Genomic DNA, 21365 nt, shown 5'->3' on the forward strand with positions numbered 1-21365 from the left:
ACAACAACAACAACAACAACAAAGAAACCAAAAAAACACCTCGTCTGAGCATGACTCTTGGCCGTGGTGCTTTCACTAGCGCCTCTGCAACGGCTCCCAGAGAAAGCTCGCCAGACGGGGACAGACCAGCAGCCCAACTGAGCGGAAGAGCGGCCAGAAGCCGGCCCAGGTCGGAGCGGGTGCTTGGAAGTTTGGGGTGGGGGTGAGGGCGGACTGCACCGACGCTGCCATAATTGGTTCAGAGACAATTGGCCATCCATATGGAAAAGATAAAGTAGATCCCTATCTTACAGCAGGCCTCCAAATAAGTTCCAGATGCACTAAAGACCTACAGGAAACAAGCAAAACTACTATGGGGCTTTGGGAAGAAAACACAGGACAGCTTTATAATAGTGGGAGAAGGGACAGTTCCTTTAACAAGGTCTAAAACGTGCAAAATGTAAATGAAGAGATGGATAACTTTGTCTACGTTAAAACGAAAATCGTCTCTAAGGCAAAAGATATCACACGCAAAGTGTAAAGACAAGCCACAGACCCCATAATATTTGCAACCCATACAACCAAGAAGAAATTCGTAGAATATCTTAAAATGTCTAAGAGGAACAGCTCAATAGAAAAAAAAAAATGGGCAAAGGAAATGAACAGGCAATTCCAGAAGGTCAGTTACAAAAGAAAATTGAATCAACTTTACTTGTGATCATAACTGGAAGTTACAACCATGAGATTCCATTGAGCATCTGTGGGATTGACAAAAATTAAGATCTGATAACCTGTGTGGAACTGAGTATAGAGAAATGAGAATTATGTTGCTAGTAAAAGTGTAAATTGTACAACCATCTAGGAAAAAATATGCCAAACCTTGTAAAGTTGAAGCCGCACAAGCTCTTGGTAGAGATATTTTCCTTCACATTCACAAGTGGACGAGTCCTGTACTCACTCGATGTAAGAGAGAATAGTGGAAACAATCTAACTGGCCCTGTGTGGAAATAGAATAGACTGGTTTTATTCATCCAATGAAATACTTTGAAGCAGTTAAAAGGAATGAAATAAATCTACATGTGTCAACATGGCTAAATCACAAAATCTAATGTAGGGTGAAAAAAAACAGGTTACAAAAGGATATCACACTCTGATACCACTTATGTAAAATTTCAAAACAAAAAAATATATAGTAAAAATATAAAATCATGCTTGTATGTTTAAAAATTTTTTTAATTTAAAATAAAATAGAAACCACAATGAGATACCATTTCACAGTCATTAAGATGTCTACTTTTTTCTTTTTTAAGTAACAAGTGTTGGCAAGGATGTGGAGAATTTGGAACTCTTGTGCATTGCTGGTGGGAATGTAAAATGGTGCACCCACTGTGGAAAATGGTATGGCAATTCCTCAAAAAAAGTAAACACAGAATTATCCTATGATCCAGCAATTCCGCTTCTGGGCATATACCCAGAAGAATTGAAAGTAGGCAGTCAAACAGATATTTGTACACCCATGTTCATAGCAGCATTATTCACAATAGCTAATAGGTGGAAGCAACTCCAGTGTCCATGGATGGATGGATTAAACACAACATGTGGTATATGCATACAACAGAATATTATACAGCCTTAACAAGGAATAAAATTCTGATATATTCTGTAACATGGACTAACCTTGATGACATTATGCTAAATGAAATTAGACAGACACAAAAGGACAAAACGGTATGAGTCCACTTATATGAGTTACTTAGAGTAGTCAAATTCATAGAGACAGAAAGTAAAATGGCGATGGGGGCGGGGTTACTGTTCAAGGGGGTACAGTTTCAGCTTGGGAAGGTGACAGTTCTGGAGATGAATGGTGGTGACAGTTGCAGAATGTGTATGTACTTAATCCCACAGAATTGTAGTTAAAAATGGTTAAAATGGGGCTTCCCTGGTGGCGCAGTGGTTGAGAGTCCGCCTGCCGATGCAGGGGACACGGGTTCGTGTCCCGGTCCGGGAAGATCCCACATGTCGCGGAGCGGCTGGGCCCGTGAGCCATGGCCGCTGAGCCTGCGCGTCCGGAGCCTGTGCTCCGCCACAACAGTGAGAGGCCCGCATACCGCAAAAAAAAAAAAAAAAAAAAAAAAAAAAAAAAAGGTTAAAATGGTGAATTTTGTTAGGTACATTTAATTTAAAAATAGAAATTTAAAAGAAGAAATTGGCTTGAACCCAGCCCCTCTACCTAGCAGAGCGGGCAGAGCCGCTCACCTACCTGTGAAGTGCGGCTGACTCCAGACACCTGGATCGCCCCTCCCCTCCCCTCCCCTCCCCCACACCCAGTCGCTACCCCGCGGCCTGGCAAGTCTCACTACGCAGACGCGGAGCTGGGGTGGGTGGGCAGGAGGGGGCGTGGCCTCACTCTGCGCCTGTGCGGAATTCCAGCTGCAACTGCTGTGGGGGAGAAGATGCTCAGGTTGGGCTCCGCGGCCGCCGGCCGAGGGGAGGCCCGCACTGCACACGCGCAGACTGAGCATCCGCGTCAAAAGCCGAAGAGAGCGCGCGCTCCCCACGTCCTGCGCGTCCGGCTGCCAGGCATTAGTCCCTGCCGTGACTCCCGCTGGGCCCGGACGGGCTGGCGCGCCCTCGTCTGAAAAGCAATGCCCCGGGAGATCATCACCCTGCAACTGGGCCAGTGCGGCAACCAGAGTGAGCGAACGATCGCCGGGCCCAGCCAGGCTCCGGTTCTGCCCCTTCGGGTCCCACCCGAGTGCTTCGCATCCTCCAGCCCCCCTTTCCCTTCCATGAACCCCCTGCCCTCCTGCGCATGATGAACCAAGTCCCGGACCCCAGACCGAGAGCCCTGCCTCCAGCCCCCGGCTGTCACGGCTCCCAGACTCTTGGGCCCACCCTCTGAGAGTGACAGCCTCTGAGCCTCACCCTGGGCTCCTGAGGCCTTACGGCTCTAGCAGATCCAGGCGTCTCTCCTCTCCCCCCAGTTGGGTTCGAGTTCTGGAAACAGCTGTGCGCCGAGCATGGTATCAGCCCCGAGGGCATCGTGGAGGAGTTCGCCACCGAGGGCACTGACCGCAAGGACGTCTTTTTCTACCAGGTGCCCCCAGCGACTTGGCCAGGGCCGGTAGTGGCCCAGGGGGCCTGAAGGGAAGGGCAGTGGCTTGGTACTGGGAACCCGCTGGGCAGAGGAGCCGGGGCGGCTGGCTTGAAGAGGGAGGGCAGGCAGGAGCCAGAGTTGGGAGGACTGGAGGACTGGCTGGGCCCGAGCTTATTGGGCCCGATCCTGGACTCCCCTTGACAGGCAGACGATGAGCACTACATCCCCAGGGCGGTGCTGCTGGACCTGGAGCCGCGGGTGATCCATTCCATCCTCAATTCTCCCTATGCCAAGCTCTACAACCCAGAGAACATCTACCTGTCAGAGCACGGAGGAGGAGCTGGCAACAACTGGGCCAGCGGATTCTCCCAGGTATCCAGGTGGCCCTCCCAGAGATTCTTGATGTTCCCTTCCTGGGGCAAGGCAGGCACAAGCAGTCTGGGGATTTGACCACACTGACAATAAATAAGAGACAAGGGGATTACCCTAATAAGAGGGACAGCCAGAGAGAGGTTTATGCAAACTTTGTGCAAACCATTTGCAAAGTAGCATTTCTGGGGGGAGGGCCACAGCCCTCTGTTTGAGGTGGCAGCAGTGTCCGAGAGTAGAATTATTGGTGCTGAAAAGAGATGCTCTCCAGAAACTTCATCCTCATCCTCCCTCCTCATGTCTCTATACAGGGTGAGAAAATCCATGAAGACATCTTTGACATCATAGACCGAGAAGCAGATGGAAGTGACAGCCTAGAGGTGAGGCTGCCCCCCTGGGGGGTGGGGGTGGGGAGGAAGCTGAAAAGTGCTGGGGAAAGGTCAGGAGGTAGCCTGATCAGATGTGTGATGGGGGCAATTCAGTTCAAAACTCTTCCACTGAGCATCAGATGTGAGATAGTGAGGTAAATAAGGTACAGTCCTTGTCCTCAAGGAGATCCTAATCTGGATGGCATCAGCGCCTTCCTTCTCAAGGAGCCTCAGTCTGGATGGACATAGAGGAAGCCTTGATACATTAGCGTGTTGGGAGTGGGGAATGACACAAGCCTGAAGCCTCTCCGCCAGATCCCTGGAGACTGCCTCTCCATCCCTCCCTTGCAGGGCTTCGTGCTGTGTCATTCCATCGCTGGGGGCACCGGTTCTGGCCTGGGTTCCTACCTCTTAGAGCGACTGAATGACAGGTAAGCCTGTGTTTGGGAGGGGGCATTAGCCCTGTTTCCCTGGGTAATGTCTTTCCTTTTTATCGCTTTTTTCTTTCGGACTGGAAGGCCTGCCACTACCACCTTTGAGTCATAGGTAGGAACAGAGCCTGGCCACCCAGGGAACATCTTGGAAGCAGTAACTCCCAGGTGGGGGGTTTGCCTGGGGGGAGAAGGGTTGATGCTTTAGGCTTATCGGCTCTGAAGACTCAGTTCTGCCCTCATCCCTTCTGTATAAGACGTTGGTGGCACTTGGAAAGGAATGGCCCGTTATCCCTAGAGAAGATAGAGATGGGCAGTGATGGGAGTCCTTCCAATTCACTGTGTCACCTTCCCCTTTCCCTCTTCCTTACCCCCAGGTACCCCAAGAAGCTGGTGCAGACATACTCAGTGTTTCCCAACCAGGATGAGATGAGCGATGTGGTGGTCCAGCCCTACAACTCACTGCTCACGCTCAAGAGGCTGACCCAGAACGCAGACTGTGTGGTGAGCATGCGAGGAGGGAGTGGGGGCTTTGGTCGACCTCCCCAGACCAGAGAGACACCTACACCCTGCCCTTCCCAAGCCCTTGCCCAGAGAACAGAGCACCAACAAAGCCATACCTGGTGGACCAAATTATGAAATAAGGACCTGATCCCAAGTTTCTTGTAGTCCCTTTAGGCAGCAAGACTCTCAGCAAAGTGAATAACACGCCCCCACCCCACGTGTCTCCACTTAGCCTGTTTTTCTTTTTTTAATTAATTAATTATTTTATTTTTGGCTGCATTGAGTCTTCATTGCTGCGCACGGGCTTCCTCGAGTTGCAGGGAGCGGGGCTACTCTCCGTTGTGGCGTGCGGGCTTCTCATTGTGGTGGCTTCTCTTGTTGCAGAGCACAGGCTCTAGGCGCACGAGCTTCAGTAGTTGTGGCACGCGGGCTGAGTAGCTGTGGCTCACGGGCTTAGTTGCTCCACGGCATGTGGGATCTTCCCGGACCAGGGCTCGAACCTGTGTCCCCCTGCAGTGGCAGGCGGATTCTTGACCACTGCGCCACCAGGGAAGCCGCTCCTCTTAGCCTGTTTAATGCCTACTCATGCTTACATTCTCAGCCCAAGGGTCACTTTCTTAGCAAAACCTTCCCTGACCACCCAGACAAGGTCAAATTCCTTTGTGCATATTTCAGGCTATAACTATACTTTTCGGTTGTTTTATATTTAATGTCGGTCTCCCTCCTCTAGACTACAGATGTGGTGAGGGGGCAGACCATGCCTGTTTTACTCTCCATAGTTTCTCTAGGCACCATGCCTGGCACATGTTGGACAATCAAATATTTGTTTAATGCACTGGGTGGTAGAAACGTGTCTCCTGATGCCCCAGAGACAGTACTTGCCCTTTAAATCAGCACACCTACTTCCCAGTTTTGGAGTTCTTCCTAGTGTTGGAGTTTAGAGGGGGACTAAGCAAATAACTTGTTTCTCTGCCCCCTTTCTCCTCAAAAAGGTGCCGTGACCCTCTTCTGTCCCCCCAGGTGGTGCTGGACAACACAGCCCTGAACCGGATCGCCACAGACCGCCTGCACATCCAGAACCCGTCCTTCTCTCAGATCAACCAGCTGGTGAGCCCTCACTCCTAGACTCTTTTGGACTGGAACCCCGCCTTGCCGGAGTGCCATCTGGGGAAGGGAGGCCTCCCAGGACAAGGCCCTTGACACGGCACCCGTGTCCCCAGGTGTCCACCATCATGTCGGCCAGCACCACCACCCTGCGCTACCCCGGCTACATGAACAACGACCTCATCGGCCTCATCGCCTCGCTCATTCCCACACCACGGCTCCACTTCCTCATGACTGGCTACACACCCCTCACCACGGACCAGTCGGTAAGAGCAGCCCTCAGGCCCAGCAGGCCCTGACTAGCCTTCCTCTTTTCCCTGCTGCCCCCGGAGCTGCCCCGTGCAGCCCCCAGAGGCCGTGCGCTCAGGGACTGGCACAGGCTGGGCGACTTCCTGGCTGACGTGCTCTCCTCTTCCCTCTGCCTGTGGCTCCCTGCAGGGCCCGGGCTGTACGGGGTCTGCTGATGCTCCTGCACAAGGGCCTGAGTTTGCTGAGCTTGGGAGCACTGAGATCCCTGATCCCACAGCAGAGGCTCAGTGTGGACCTGCATCTAAGGCCACTCCCCGGAGAGGCCAAACTACCCCGAGTCTGATGGGGACGTGTGTTGCCTACTGCTCTCTGTCCATGCGTTTCTCGACTGTGCCCTGAGTGCTGGCCTGCCCCGTGGCCACTCTCCCCTCAGGTGGCCAGCGTGAGGAAGACCACGGTCCTGGATGTCATGAGGAGGCTGCTGCAGCCCAAGAACGTGATGGTGTCCACGGGCCGGGATCGCCAGACCAACCACTGCTACATCGCCATCCTCAACATCATCCAGGGGGAGGTGGACCCCACCCAGGTAGGTGAGGCCCCTTCGTTCTACCCCCAGAGCCCACAGGGGTAGAGGAGAGGCTACCACCACCACTCCTGTGCCCACCCCAGGTCCACAAGAGCCTGCAGAGGATCCGGGAACGGAAGTTGGCCAACTTCATCCCCTGGGGCCCAGCCAGCATCCAGGTGGCCCTGTCCAGGAAGTCGCCCTACCTGCCTTCTGCCCACAGGGTCAGCGGGCTCATGATGGCCAACCACACCAGCATCTCCTCGGTGAGCCTAGCCTCCTGGTCTTCTTTGGCCACTCTCTTCCGTTAGCCACCTTCCTCATTCTCCCCCAGATCCATTCAACCCCTTGTCTTGCACTGGCTCCTGGAGATTTCTCTCTCTTGCAGCTCTTTGAAAGTTCCTGCCAGCAGTATGACAAGCTGCGGAAGCGGGAGGCCTTCCTGGAACAGTTCCGCAAGGAGGACATCTTCAAGGAGAACTTTGACGAGCTGGACAGGTCCCGGGAGGTCGTGCAGGAGCTTATTGATGAGTACCATGCAGCCACGCGGCCAGACTACATCTCCTGGGGCACCCAGGAGCAGTGACTTCCTCCCCACTGCACCCCCTGGACAGTAAGCACAGCCCCCATTATGCCTGGTCCCTCTGGTCCAAATTCCCCTCACCAACAACCTATCTAGGTTCTTCTTCAGCCCAGGAGTTGGCCCTGCTTCCTCCCTTCCATGCCTGACCCTTGATATGCTTATTTAGCTCTAATAAAGTAATAAAGCTTCATTGTGAATACAGTCAGGCCTTGGTCTGTGAATATGGGGGACGATAAAAATATCTCCATGGTGCCTCACAGTCCCCAGGCATGTGTTGGTAGGGTGGCCTTTACCTGCTCTAGCTTAGTCCCGGTCTTTGTGTGTCCACTGTTTCCATGAGCATCCCTTACCTAGAACCAAGCTGTTCTACTGGAGCCAGTCCTACTCTCAAGACTACAGAGGATTACTGATGTCTGCTGTCTCCTCAGTGCCTAAGCTCCTGCCCCAGGGTGGATCAGCACTGCCCATATTGCCCCAGCCTCCTCCACTCAGGGCAGAGGCTGTAGAGGCTACTGAAGGACGGCCTGCAGCATTCTGAGCAGGTCAAGAAAGCCAAGACTGTATTCCCAGGCACAAGGCGATTAGATCCTCAGGAGTCAATCTAATTCAGCCCAATCTGATAAAAGTAGGGCTGAGCCCATCCTGATAAATGCTTTATCTGTGCCAGAGAAGTTCTTGGGTCTGATCCTGCCCCAAGCTTCTTCCGTTCCAGTCCCAAAGCAGTAGGCACATTAAAGATGGACCCAACCAAGACCCAGAAGCTAGGCACCAGGGTAGGACTGGGTAGTGCCAGTCCTGATGACTCACTGTCCTCGGGCCTCAGGGATGCCAAGAGGCCACCCCTATGCCACTCAGTGGAAGAAGGATGAGTAATTGCCAGCTTCCAAAACTGTCCTCTGCCTGTCCCACCCACCACCCTAGGGCAGCATACAGGCCAAGGAGGAGGTTAAATCCAGAAGGTCACAGAGGGTGGAGCCCTGTGGTGTTCAGACTCCCCTCAGTGCTGGTAAAAGCCCAGAGTGTGGGCATCCCCGGAGGTGGAGCTCTGAGCTCTGGGGCTCCAACTTGTCCCACTGACAACACTCCCACAGAAAGGGTTTGTGTAAATAAGCAATTTTTGTGTGTGTGTCTTCTCTTCTACAAATAAATTAAGAAACAAACTAGAAAATTGTCTGCACCCATTGCAGCCCTTGGGTGTGGGGTGTGCCCTGTCCCTGCAGGGCCAAAAGGGTCCATGGTTCCCTGAAATCGCAGAGCAGTCCAAGTCCAGGATGGAGGCAAGAGGGAGGTCGTGACCTCTTGGCAAGCTCAGTCCTGCAGCTGCCCCAAACAGCCAGACTGTCCCTGGGGCTCGTCCAGGCCCGGGTGCTGGCTGGGAGGGGAGGTGTCTGGCAGGTCTTGGCATGGAGGAGGACTACTGCTGGGCCTCTCGGGGGAGGGGTTGGCCAAGTAGGCATTCACCAGCTGCATGATCTCTTCCACCTAAGGGAGGGCAGAGGTCAGAGTACACAAGGGGCCACTGGGTTCTCCTTTTTCTCAACCTCCACCCAGGCTCCTTCCCAAGGCCTTACATGAGCTGCCGCCTACAATCTTTCCTTCCTCATCATGGCTCTCTCTCACTCACAATGTGCCAACCACACTCGCTTCTTTGTGCTCCTATAATATCCTAAGGTTATTCTCAACTCAGGGCCTTTGCACTTGCAAGTCCCTCTACCTGGAACGCTGTGCCCCCAGATCTTCCTTTGTCTAGCTTAGGTGTCACTGTTGTTGCATATCTTTTCCTGACCGTCCTACCTAAAGCTATGGCCCCCTCCAATCACTTCCTGTCTCACTACCCTTTCCTTCATAGCATTTGTCACTGTCTTAAACAGTCTTTGAGGGGACTTCCCTGGCTATCCCGTGGTTGAGACGCCACACTTCCACTGCAGGGGGCATGGGTTCCATCCCTGGTCAGGGAACTAAGATCCCGCATGCCGCCTGGTGTGGCCAAAGAAATTAGAAAAAAAAAAAAAGAAAAAAAGTCGTTGATTCCTTGTTTAGTGTCTGATCGCTGGCTCTGATGCAAGCTCCTTTAGTTTGTCTTTGATCACCGTTGGATCCGCAGGGTCTAGAGCTGTACCTGGCCCACGCTCCGTGCTTAATGAATGTTTCTTGACATCCTTTCCCTTCCTTCCTCCTTCTACACTCTTCCCACTCACCTGGGGACTCTGCAGGAGGAGCTGGCTCTCTCCCACCCTCAGTGCCAGGGTGTGGGGGCCCATTAGTTGGCAGGCGGCCACACGGCCATAGCTGACACTGTGAACGGGCTGTGTCTCACCCGGTCGGGAGAGGGACATGGCCTTGGCTCCCAGGCCCAGGCATAGCTTCTGTGGAGCGCCCCCACCAGGCTCCTGCAGACAGACAGGCAGAGTCAGGGTGGAAGGAGGGGACCCTGCAGCATTATTTTTGGTGTGGGGAGATGGCTGTGAGCAAGAAGTTTCCTGCCCCCCCCATAATCCACAGCTCCACAGAGGTGAGGGCCCCAGGGCCAGTGACTCCTGGGGTTTGAGACGGGCAGCTGTGCTGGGTGTAGGGAGTGAAGTGACCCACAATGGGGGCCTGTGGCTCTGGGGCAAAGGTGTGGGGCTCGGGCCGCCAGAGTCCCCCTCTCCCTTCTCCCCCTCACCGTGCTCAGCTCCAGAACGTCATACCGAGCAGCGCCGAACCCTGGACACTGCGCCGCCAGAGCCAGGTAGGCAGCCATGGCCTCAGCTCGGCCCATGCCCCGTAGCCGCTTCCAGCCTCCCAGCACAGCAGCCGCCGTGCCGGCGCCACCTCCTCCCTCGCGGGCCACGCTTCCCGCCGTGCGTCCGGCCCCGCCGCGCCGGGCCCGCTCCGCCCGCCTCTTGGCCAGGGCCGGACTCCAGATTGCCCCGGCCAGCAGGGCGGCGGAGCGGGGAGGCCTGGGCACCGGGCGGAGAGGGTCTTCACGCGGCGGGGCCGGGGTGGGCAGCAAGCGGTCCAGGCGCGGCAGGGGCGGCCGCGGGGAGAAGTCTCGGTGCAGGCTCCGCAGGCGCAGCGCCGCCTGGGCGCGCAGCGTGTCGTCGGGCGGGGACGGCCGGCCGCGCAGCAGCAGAGCTTGAGCCTACGGGGAGGCAGGGGTCATCAGCGCGGGAGGGGCGGGGTACCGTCGCGAAGACACCTCGGGGTGTGGAACCTGAGGTCTGGGTTCGAGCACCGCCTCCCCCGGGGTTGCCATAACGACGAAATGCGATGGCCCAGAAAGGGAGGGGTTCAGGCTCGCGGGTCTTCGCTGGGCGTGAATGCCGGAGATCTTCACCTGCTCAAAGAGGAAGGGCAGTTCGTGACCGTCTGGGGACAGCCCCTCAGGGTGCAGAGGTCCGTGAAGACGCAGACACAGTCTCCATCCGGAGTCCGGCGGGTCCTCCAGCCCGGCTTCCTCCGCCGCCAAGCTGCAGAATAAAGAAGGCCACGATGCGTCCGGGAAGCCGGGGCCCCCAAGGCGCGGGCCCAGGGGAAAGAGGCGGGGCCAGATGTTTGGGGCGGGGCCCGGGCGGAACGGACAGAGGAGGCGAGCCTTGGAGCCTGACTGCAAACCGCCGGCGGACAAGAACCCATCTGTGAACCAGTGAAATTTACTGTGCCGTGCAAGTGGCAGGCGCTCGGTAAACGTTTGCTTAGGGATTGACCGAAGCCGAGAGGCGCATGGGCTAACGGAGAGCAGGGCTGGGGCTGGACATTTACTTCTCAAACCTGGTGAGCACGTCGGCCACGAGAGTCCCCCCGGCCAGGGCTCGCTCCTGGGCCCCTCGCTGCTCGTACAGCGCGAATGCATTGCGGCTCCGGGTCAAGCCCAGCCGCCCCACCAGCTCTCGAGCAACCTGGAGGGGTGAGAACATAAGAGGAAAGTCAGACCCAGACCGCGCAGGGGTCTTGCCAGTACTTCTGGAGGGGTCCAACTGGAGGGGTCTTTCAGGTCTCTTAGTTCCGCCACACACAGCCGTTACCCAACTGATGACTCTCAGACTCGGGCAAACCCTAGGGCCCAGGCACCAGGAGAGCCAGGCATGGGAAGCTGGGAGGAAGTTTGAGGTTTCAGGGGTTTTCTCTGTGGTCTTACCTCTCCCGCCGTGGTGTGGGAGTCTATGGCCACAGGGCAGGCACCAGCCCCCGGACAGTGCACGGTGCACAACAACTCCTGCCGTCGGCTCAGCGCGGAAATCTCTGCCAGCGAGGGCACCAGCTCCCGGCCGCGCGTCCGGCCCAGCGCGTTTCGTATGAAGCGCGCATATTCCGCCAGTTCCGAGTCCGGGAGCGCCTGCTCAGTCCTGGGTTAGGGAGAACTGGAGAGTCAGTGCTCCAAGGGCTTTCCTTCACCTCCCCGCTATTGCCTTCTTACTTTATAGTTTATTTCGCCTCGCCGACTCCCTCCCCTCCAACTCTAAGTTCCTTGAAGGCAGCGCGGCCAGCTCTTCTGAATCTACCCCGATGCTCTGTATGGAGCAGAATTACTTTCTAAGGCCCCTGGCAGCTTTCTCCTTACTGCCTCCTCCCACTTCCCAAAGTTTCCATGATCCTCCTTCGGGTTGAAATCCAAACTCCAGCCGCATTCTTCTTTCCAACCTAAAAGCCCTGGCGCTGGACTGCATCAGCTCCGAGAAAAACAGCCTTTTAATAATTCCGCTGCCCAAAGTGGGAGCCTTTTTGTAATTCCTCCGCCCGCAAGTGGTGTATGATCTTGTAATTCCCACAAAGGCACTATGCACGTTAGCAGAGCCCTGACCTTGGGGCAAGTCCCTTCCCTTGTCTGGGTCCAAGTTCTCCATCTGCCAAACTCTTTGGCAAGACCTGCCATTCTTTTCCAGCCCCTTAGCTCCCTTGCCTTGGCCTTACCCCCACGCCTCCCCTCTCACCTCTCCAGATGCCCCAGGAGGTGCCCCCGTACAGGTCCGCCAGGCCGGAAGGTACAGCTCATGCAAGTGAGGAGCTGCCAGTACCGCAGGGCCGCGGGGTCTTGGGTAGCTGGAGGCCCGGGGGGGCCTGCGGGGCCCGAGGTCTGCTTAGCCAGCTGCAGGAAGAGCTCGTCTCGGAGCGCGGGCAGGTCCCGGCAGGTCTGGAGCACACCCTGCATCAGGGGCCCGGGGCGCCGCGCCCCCTCCAGGGCCTGCAGCGCCAGGAACAGCCGCACCGCCTCCTCGCGCAAGGGAGCGTAGCCCGGACCTGCGGGGACGGCGGGGGCGGAGGGACGGTTTGGAGAGGGGACACAGAGCTGGGCCCTGGGAGGAAGGCGTGAACCAGGGGAAGGTCAGAGGGAGTGTAAGGGCACAGGGGTGGCAAGGAGGGGAGAGTGCGAAGGACAGGAAGAGTGAAGGGAAAGCAGTCGTCCCCACAGAGCCAAATTCAACCCCTGCCTCCCGGGAGTCTCCCCCTCCAGATCCCCTAAGGTTGCACTTTGAGTTAGTAACTTGGAGGGAGGGACTATAAGGACACTGGGTCAACCTTCAGATTCTGTAATTGGGTACTGACAGCTAACACCATGGGCCAGAAAACTGGTTGGACCGCGAGTCAGAAAACCAGGGTTCTTCTCCCAGCTCCCCTTAATCCTCTAGCTTGAGGACCTGGGCCTGTCACTATTCCCTTTTGGGGAGAAGTATAACTAGATGAGGTCAGCACATTCTCCCAAGGTGGTGGCTTTTCCACCACTTGTAAAGGCAGTATGCCAGGGTGTTGAGAGTACAATGAAAGAACAAAATAGAGCGTGTAAAAAACTCATGAAGGAACATCAGTAGTCAGAATGAGATCCAGAGAAGGTGGTCAAAGGGAGCCTTTACTTTCTGTGCTGGCTTTCCTCCCCCTCTACCTTGGGTATCAGTCTGCTCAGCTTCTGGTTTCATCTTCGTCCTTTGAAAAATGAGGGGCTGGGTAGGCCCCCTGAGGACTCCTAGATCCCTATCAGGTGAGGCGTTCAGATTCCCCATCCAAGGGACTTGGGCCATGGCACCACTCACCTGGGGCACTGACTCCGTAGGGCAGGGGCAGGAGTGGGGCATACAGGGCCCCACTAGTGTGCCTCAGAATTGGGTTCCGTCTGTAAATAAGGGCCACAGCTTCCGGGTCCCCACAACTCTCCTAGAGGCCGTGGAAATGATCAAAGTGATGGAGAAGGGGGCTCACCATGAACCCAGAAAGTTTATGGGTCCACCACCCTCCTCTTTCTCCATGGAGTTCCCTCCCTCGCACCTGAATGTCCCTGAGCAGCAGCTGGGTGGGGGTCTCCAGCGGCGCCTTGGAGGCTATCACTTCGCGCAGCGCCACCCCCCAGCACTCTGCCTCAGCCTGGCGGGGCGAGCAGAGCCGGACGCTATGCTTCCGGCCAGACACGGTCACTGACCACAGACCTTGGGGAAACAGAGGCCGCGGAGGTCAATCAGGGCTGGCTGGGGCAGCTACCTAGGGAGGTAGGAGAATCCCCATGAGGTCTCACCGGTCTCCTTGGGCCTGCGCTCAGGGCCGGTCACCGAGCACAGGCTGGTGAGCACGAGGCTCCCGAGGCGCCGCGCCCCCTTCCCGCTGCTGCTGAACTGGTCCAAGGAGTCCCGGGTGAGCACGAACCAGGCTCGGCGCGGGGGCAACCAGGGCCGCGCCCCTCCTCCGCGGGGCTCTCGGTACAGCCAACCTGCGGGGAGAAGGAGGGAAAGGGGATCGCAGGAGAGGACATTATCCCGTGGAGGATTGGGATTGGGGCCTCTAGAGCGCATGAGGTGGATCCCCACCTTTCACGACGACGTCTGGGTCGTCTTCTGACGGCCCCTTCTCCGGGATGAGGCTCCGTGTCTCCTCCCAGCTTTGCAGCCTGGGCAAGAAGGGAGCGAGGGTTGGGCAAGCCTGCAGGTCCTGCACCCCGCCTCCAGGAGGCTCCTCTCTAAGGGCTCCCCAGACCGCGAGGGGTGCCTACTCCCCGGGCTGGGCACCCCTCCCCCAGGCTGTGGGAACCGCTGGGCCGTTCTGACCTCGCACCAGAAATAGCCCGGACCCCCCCACCTTCCTCCCCGCGCCCCCAGCCGGACCGCCCCCCGGGACCCCGGCCAAACCACAGCGTCCGGCGTAAGGCCTTTCCCTTATTGCACAACCGCGGGAGGGAAGCCTGTGAAGATGGGGGTCCCAGACCATGGGACGCAGGGGCTGAGTTCACCTGTCTGAGACTGGCCCGCTCCTCACAGGCTGAGTCAGCGTCACATCCAGGGGGCCCTGGGGAAACAGGCAGGGCGGCCCTCAGGCTAAGAACCCTCCTCGCAGGATGCCAGTGGCTTCTGGCCCAGGACAGCACTGCTCAGGGGATTGGGGAATCAAGGGGTGGGATGGTGACTGTGACTGAGCGAGCTGAAGCCACTGGGCTCGCCCCTTCCACCAGTCTCTACAGAACAGCCCAAGCTAAGACGCCAAGACTCTCGCCTGGTCTCTGTGATTCTTTAAAGAGGCAATCAGGTGTTGGGGTAGAGTAGAAAAAGCACTGGGCAGAGAGTCAGGAGACCTGGGTTCTAATACCGGCTCAACCGCTAACTCGGATCTACAAACTTGCTGAGGAACCCTGGCAAGCCCCTTCGAGTCTTTGGGCCTTAGGTTCCCAATCTGTGAAGAGGGAGAGGTGGATGAAGTCCTTTCTTGCTCTGGCAGTCGAAGTCACCCCCTCCTCCTCATTTCCCTTCATTGGCTGGCGGGCATTCAGGCTGGCAGGCAGGCGGTAGGCACGGAGGTGAATGAAGGGAAGAGGGACCCTTTCGGTATAGGGCTTTGTCCAAGAGCTTCTTATGCCCTCCCACAGGGACCCCTGAAACTCAGTAGGAAGTAAAGACCCTGTCCTTTTGCTGGGGCTCAGGCCAGGCTGAAGAATACTCTCCATGGGACGTACAGTTCAGGACTTTGCCCTCCCCCTACCACCCCCTGTGCCCTGGAACTTCTACTGTAGACTGGGGTCTAAGAAAGGCCTAAAACCCTACTAGGAGCCAGGTCAGGAGGGAACTGTGCCATGGTCCCATTGCATCCAGGCAGCTAAAGTCAGGAGGAGGAGGTGGGGGAAGGGGGCCAGGGACACCTGTCCCCAAGCTCCGAGGAGGGGGGCGGTGGTGGAGGTGGAGCATGAGGGAGGCAATGGCAGTGGTTCACAAAGCTGACCCTGCTCAGGCTGGAACCTTGGGGACGCCTGGGTCCTGCGCCTTCGGGGGCGCAGATCCTCTTATCTTCTGGAGGGTCTGAGAGGGGCTCTCAGACACACCAGCATAAGGGCAGGTGCTGACCCCTCTCTTAGACCAACTCCCCTAATCGCAGTCCCCTGATTCCCTCCCTCCCCGCCCCCCCTCTATATTTATCCGCCCTCCGCCTCCGCCAGGTGCTGGCGCCGGCCCCAGCGGCGCAGCCCGCCCCACCCGGGCACTGAGCCACCGGGCCTGCTGGGGACCCCTGAGCGGGGGAAGGGAGCCTGACCCAGGCCACAGCACACGCGAGTCTGGTTGCCCGAAGTCTGCTTGCTGGGGTACAGGGGCATCAGAGAGGGGACGTCAGGGGATTATGGTCTCCCACACCAATAGAGCCTCAGTTTCGCCACGGGGAGATTCGACAAAACCCGGGAGCCGAGTGTCCCTCACCATTCCCTCAGGGATTCCCCAGGAGCCTCACCAGGGAGGCCCTGAGTGTCACGGTAATGATGAGGGGTCCTCGGAGAGTTGTGGCCCCCAGCTCCCTCTCCATGGGGTCCCCGCCACGGACCCCAGTCTGAGGATGCCTGCTTCCCCTTGCCCAGGTCCCCGCGGCGGGAACTCCCGCATCTGGCCCCAGCGCTCAGCGCTTATGAATTGGAAGCGGAGCGGACCCAGGTGTCCGAGCCGCCCAGCCGGCCTCGCCACATTCCTCGGCGCTGGCGGAGGCGGAAGGAGACGGGATGGGACGCGGGCCCAGCGGGGAAGGGAGAGGCTGGGCCAGGTCGGGCCAGGCGTGACGCCTCCCCTGCCCCAGGGCCCCCAGCAGGTGGACAGCGCCCAGCGTGCTGCGCGAGGCCCACAGGCACATCCCGAGGCGGGCTGCTGCTTGAGCTCTCGGGGGCTTCTGGCCCCCAGGCAAAAACGTCTCCCGTGTCCCCAGTCCGCAAGAGCACGGCGTTTGGCTGGAGTCTGGAGCAGGATCAGGCATGACGGCCGGTTGTAGTGAGAGGGATTGAGACAAGGCTTCAAACCCCCCGGGACTTACCCTCCCGCCGCCCGCTGGACTCGGGGTCCGTAGCTCAAAGGTCTCCTCGTCCTCGTCTTCGTCCCCGTCCCCGCTAAGCTCGCCGTCCCCGTAGTCCCGGTGCAGAAGAGTAAAGCCTCGACGGCAGCAGAGGAGCCACCACAATCCCCCGGGGAGAGGCATCCGGGCGAGCAGCCGGGGAATTGGGGTGCGGGCAGCCGGGGCCGAGCTGCAGGGGGTCGGAGAAACTGGCGGGGCTCCGACCCGAGCAGGGGGAAAGGTGAGGAGGGAGGAGGGAAAGGGAGAGGGGGACTGGGAGGAGGCGGTGTCTAGCTCTGGGGTGCAAGGGGTCGCTAGCTAGAGCCTGCGGGGGGCTCAGAGTCTGGGCCCCCGGAGGGGGAGGGGGGAAGCGGGGGGTGGGGGAGGAGGGAGCAATGTCCGGAGCTGGGAAGTAGTGTCCGTTGTAGTGTCCAGCCCTGTGGGGGGCAGTGTCCGGTGCAGTGTCCGAGGTGGGCAGTTGTCCAAGCTCCAGGGAGGGTCGTGTCCGGTAGGGCGTCCGGTGGCCGGGGCCCGGGCCGAGCGCGCTGCGCTCCCTGCAGCCCCGGGACTGGCGCGCTAGGGGCGCGAGCACAGTGCCGGGACCCCGCCTCCCCAACCCCCTCCCCTTCGGCCCCCCCCTTCTTTCTCTCCTCCCTTCTTTACAGGGCTGTGTCCAGTTTTCGTCACAGCCTCCTCTGCCCAATCCCTGTGCCTGGCGCCGGGCGCGGCCACCAATCAAGCTACTGAAACCGCGGCGGGTTGCATCATGTGTCCCTGGCTTGGTGACAGCGGGGAGGGGCAGGGGAATAAGGAGGGAGGGGGCAATGCGATGTTAGCCACGCCCCCGCTTCGGAGGTCGGACACGGACTGCTAGGGACGTCACGGAAGCCCGCCTTCAGGCTCTTGTTTTAACTCTTGGCTCACCAACCAACAAATTAAAAGCACTCGAGCAGGAGCTTAGGAGAACAAAGTGCCCATAGGGCATAGAGAAAGGCTCCGACTGCTGCCCTCTGCACCCCTGTCTCGTCTCAGGGTTCCAGAGAAAGGAAAGAGCCTTAGCTACCTGCGCCAAGCACAGCCCTAGAGGTAGCCCTCCGCCCCTGGATGAAGGAGTCCAGTTCCGCGATCTGAGTCACCTCCTCTTGAGGTGAAGAAGCTGAGGCAGAGACTCTGGGATAGTGCAGACCAAGGCCGGAAATAAAATCTAATGTAGAGCGCACAGCTCACTGAACTCCAGTTGGGAGAGTGACTTCGGATTCTAGGGAATTCCGTGGTCTTCGAATGGAGTGGAGGCTTCTCAGGGTGACTATCCTGCGGTTCTGTATAGGAAGGGGTTAACCAAGGCTCTAAGCGGACGGGGCGGGGCCAGAGGAGGGGCGGGGCCAGGGCGACCGCGGGCGCGCGCGTGCGTTGCTGACTCAGCGGCGATTCCTGAGATCACTGGTGGAGGGTTCCAGGTTGGCCCCCAGTGACTGGCGTGTGGGACCCTTTGAAGATCGGCGCTCTGTCCGGGACTTCCCTGGATCCTGGCCCCTGGAGGCCGTGGTTCTTGGTCTCAGCCGCCGGAGACTCCGAGAAGGAAGGCTAGCCCGAGCTGGGCGCGGCGGGACAGGGCGGGGACGACAGGCCAGCGCCTCCCTGGAGACATCCCTGCCACGCTCCGCCCCTCTTGCCCTGGGTCCCCAGACTCCAGGCTGGAGTGGTCGGGGCAGCTTGGCTGACCGGATATTAAACTGCGAGAGTTGTCGCACGTGGACACCATCCTGCCTGTCGTGACTGTAAAACAAAGACCAGGAATCAATGTCTTTAGAGGCCATCCCAGCCTTGCCCTCGCCCCAGAAGAGAGTGGCCTGCGCTGAGACTTCCTAGGGATGGAAACACCACACCATATACTCTCTTCCCTATCTGGATCCCAGGCCCTTGCCTGCAGGGAAGTTCTTTCAGTTGTCTAACCTCTCTCTTTCCGGCAGGCTCAGTACATTCCCTCTGACCCCGTCCCCAAGGAAGACGGAGAATGGCTGTCACCCCACCCCCACCCCGCCCGTGATAACCACTCTTTGGAAATTTGCAAATTGGAATTCTCTCCTTGGATTTTCTCCAAGGCGAAAAACTGCGACTCAACTTTTCAAGTAACTTTTTTCTATCCACCAGCGAACCTTAGAAGGGACTGTAGAGTGGTAACCGAATCCTACCCAAAACGGGAATCTCCTGGCCCCGTTCCTACCCCCACACCAGGCATAGGCACACACACAGTCCCCGACAGCCTCAGCCGGAACATTCCAGAGGCCGGGAACTCGGTACTCGCTAAGGCAGCCATTACTGGATAGCACTCTGGTTGTTAGAAAGCTCTTTCTTACACTGTTTCAGGAGGAACGCTCGCCCCTCGTCGCCTGGCAGCTTCCCCACCTCACCTCTGTCGGCAGAGACCGAGTGAAGGTGGAGGGGGTGTCAGTGCCTAAAGCTTTAGCAGGCTCAGCAGCCCCTCACCCCTACCCAGGCTCTCAGCGCCTTCCACTCAGAGCCAAGCGCGGCGGAGTGCGAAGGGGCGGGGCCGTGGGGGACCCACCAGCTCTGCCCTGCTGCAAATCACTTCCAAGCCGGTGACTCAAAAATAGTAACAGTTGTTGTGTTGCCCCTCATTTCCATGTTGTCAGTTTAATGTGCCGAAGTACAGAAGCAATTCCTGATGTCCCTACCTCTTCCTCAGTGTCCCCCACCTACTCCCCCTTCCCACTACCCTCCCTGGAATCATTTCCTCAGCCCGCCCCCCTCCTCTTGATTCGCAGCCCTAGTAGTCCCAGAAGGAGATACTGTTGGTCTCCGTGGGAGCCGAGCAGGAAGAAAGGCGGGGCCGGCGGGGGCAGCGGCCGCGGTGGTGAGGCCCTGGACTGCAGCCTCGACCCCGTAGCAGCCTCCGCAGGTCCTGGCGGAAGCGCAGGCCCAGAAAGGCGTAGAGCACGGGGTTGAGGCCGCAGCGGGCGAGGGCCAAGCCCCCGGTCACCAGCAGTGCCAGATCCTTGCGCTTGCTGGCGGGGCAGCTCCGCTCGCGGGCCGCCAGGAGGTCGGCAGTATCCAATAGCAGGGCGAGACTGTAGGGCAGCTGCAGCACCACGAAGGCAGCCACCAGGGCCACCACGACGCGCAGCGCGCGCCGGCGCTCGGGCCCCCTGGTGGCCAGCAGCGTGCGGCCCAGGAGCGCGTAGCAGGCCGCCATGACGCCCAGCGGCAGCGCGAAGCCCAGGACCACCTGCGCCACGGCGCTCACCCCCTTCACCGTCTGCGTGAGGCCCTCGGGGAAGATGAGACGGCAGCGCCGCTGGCCTTCTCGCTGCCCGTCCTGGCTGAAAAGGAGAGCAGGCAGCGCCAGGAGCAGCGACAACAACCACACGATGACTGAGACCAAGTGTGCACGGCCCGGCACCGGGGGCCTCGGTCCAGCTGGGAGGGCCCGCGCGATGGCCACGTAGCGGTCGGCACTGATACAGGCCAGGAAGAGGAAGCCGGCGTGGAAGGAGGCCGAATAGAGGCCCGAGATGGCGCGGCAGGTGACACTTCCCAGACTCCAGCCCTGCAGAGCCCCGGCTGCGGCAAAGGGCAGGGTCAGGGCCAGCAGAAGGTCGGCCAGGGCCAGCTGGAGCAGGTGGGCGGAGGTGGGCGAGCGGGCAGCGCGTCGCGCCGCCAGGTGCGTGGCCAGGACCAGGCCATTGCCGGCCAGACCCAGCGCAGCCACCGTCAGGGAGACACTGGGTTGGAAGGCCCGACTGAAGGCCTGGACATCGGCCTTGTAGCAGAGTTCTGGCAGCGGCTCAGCCGAGTATGCCTCCTCATCGTCCCCGGAGTAGGGGCCCCAGGAGACCTGGGGAGGCCAAAATGAGAAGTGAGACCTTATGAGGCATGCCTCCACCACACACCTCCCCCTCCCACACATGCATTCCAAGCTGGGGGCTCCTGTGTGACCAGGTACAATGGTACAGTACCCGGGGAGAAGACATAAACTTTTCTCCACACTCTTCTTAGCACACCCTCAGACGGGCCTTGGCTTCCCTTGCAACCCTCCTGCCTCTACATCCAGCTTCCTCGGTGACCTTGAGTGAATCACTTGCTCTTTCTGGCTCTCCAGTTGCCTAATACATAATGTCGAGATTAGAGATCCTGACTAGCCCACCCGGCAGGGCTGTTTGAAATAAGGAAGATAATGAATGTGAAGCATCTGTGCTCTCCATAGGCCAGGTGTCTGTACTGTTAATAAATCTTAGCGCTTCAGTTCCTCTGCAGCGCCCTCTCCTGGAAGAACACCCACATGCAGACTTTGCCTGAGACCTGGTCCCTGGACTCCTTGCTTGGTCTGGAGAGGTTTTCTATGTCTCCTTTCCCGTCCCCCCTTCTCACCCCCACCTCTTAGCCTCCAGTACAGGTGCACTGAACTACTCATGACAAGGGGGTCGTAAGGGTTGGAGCTCAGGTTTTCTGGGCTCAGTTGGGACCTTAGATCTCTAGGTTCAGCTCATCTTCCCTCTCAACCCCAGTCCCGTCCCCCAACCCCAGCGTCTCATTACCAGCCCGATCTGTCTGGAGGGCCCCTGGTCCCAGAGGCCTCCAGGCATCCTAGGTAGGTCATAGCATGGCAGAGGCCTGGTGCTAGGTAGGGAATCCCATCCCTTCACCTTACCCTCCCTCTCTGTAACCGTTACCCCCCTGCCCCCACTCCCACCTGCTTTGCGGGCTCAGTCCCCATCTCTGGCTACTCGGGTTTCTGAGGTAAAGCCACTGGGGACAGAAGTTAAACTAGTGGGACAGGAAGGAAGGGGCGGGGAGAAGGGCCAAGAGGGCGGTGGGGATTAGGGTCTGTGGGCCCTCT

The 21365-nt window shown here is 58.4% G+C and overlaps 3 protein-coding genes across 5 annotated transcripts; 1 reads left to right on the plus strand and 2 right to left on the minus strand.

Moving 5' to 3' along the window:
* Positions 1-2624: 2624 nt before the first annotated feature.
* LOC307067490 (tubulin gamma-2 chain) lies at positions 2625-7444 on the plus strand (the record flags this gene model as incomplete). Of its 2 annotated transcripts, none has more annotated exons than XM_079724928.1 (11): positions 2625-2673; positions 2964-3076; positions 3281-3448; positions 3757-3852; positions 4165-4244; positions 4622-4748; positions 5769-5855; positions 5969-6118; positions 6535-6687; positions 6771-6932; positions 7055-7444. In XM_079724928.1, 11 exons carry the CDS (start codon positions 2625-2627, stop codon positions 7250-7252), a joined length of 1383 nt encoding a protein of 460 aa, XP_079581054.1. In that variant the 3' UTR covers positions 7253-7444. The 2 variants fall into 2 exon arrangements, with proteins under 2 accessions (XP_079581054.1, XP_079581055.1); XM_079724929.1 differs by having other exon boundaries at positions 3757-3825.
* A 911-nt stretch (positions 7445-8355) lies between these two features.
* PLEKHH3 (pleckstrin homology, MyTH4 and FERM domain containing H3) lies at positions 8356-16651 on the minus strand (the record flags this gene model as incomplete). Of its 2 annotated transcripts, none has more annotated exons than XM_079725107.1 (13): positions 8356-8731; positions 9448-9639; positions 9915-10373; positions 10569-10701; positions 11003-11130; positions 11370-11577; positions 12163-12469; positions 13258-13378; positions 13490-13647; positions 13734-13925; positions 14023-14102; positions 14442-14497; positions 16490-16651. In XM_079725107.1, 13 exons carry the CDS (start codon positions 16649-16651, stop codon positions 8558-8560), a joined length of 2370 nt encoding a protein of 789 aa, XP_079581233.1. In that variant the 3' UTR covers positions 8356-8557. The 2 variants fall into 2 exon arrangements, with proteins under 2 accessions (XP_079581233.1, XP_079581232.1); XM_079725106.1 differs by having other exon boundaries at positions 10994-11130.
* A 2644-nt stretch (positions 16652-19295) lies between these two features.
* Positions 19296-21242, minus strand: CCR10 (C-C motif chemokine receptor 10; the record flags this gene model as incomplete). Its single annotated transcript, XM_079725221.1, has 2 exons — positions 19296-20363; positions 21219-21242. 2 exons carry the CDS (start codon positions 21240-21242, stop codon positions 19296-19298), a joined length of 1092 nt encoding a protein of 363 aa, XP_079581347.1.
* Positions 21243-21365: the final 123 nt, after the last annotated feature.

Source organism: Hyperoodon ampullatus (genome assembly GCF_949752795.1).
Source record: "Hyperoodon ampullatus genome assembly, chromosome: 19".
NCBI classification, from domain to species: domain Eukaryota; kingdom Metazoa; phylum Chordata; class Mammalia; order Artiodactyla; family Ziphiidae; genus Hyperoodon; species Hyperoodon ampullatus.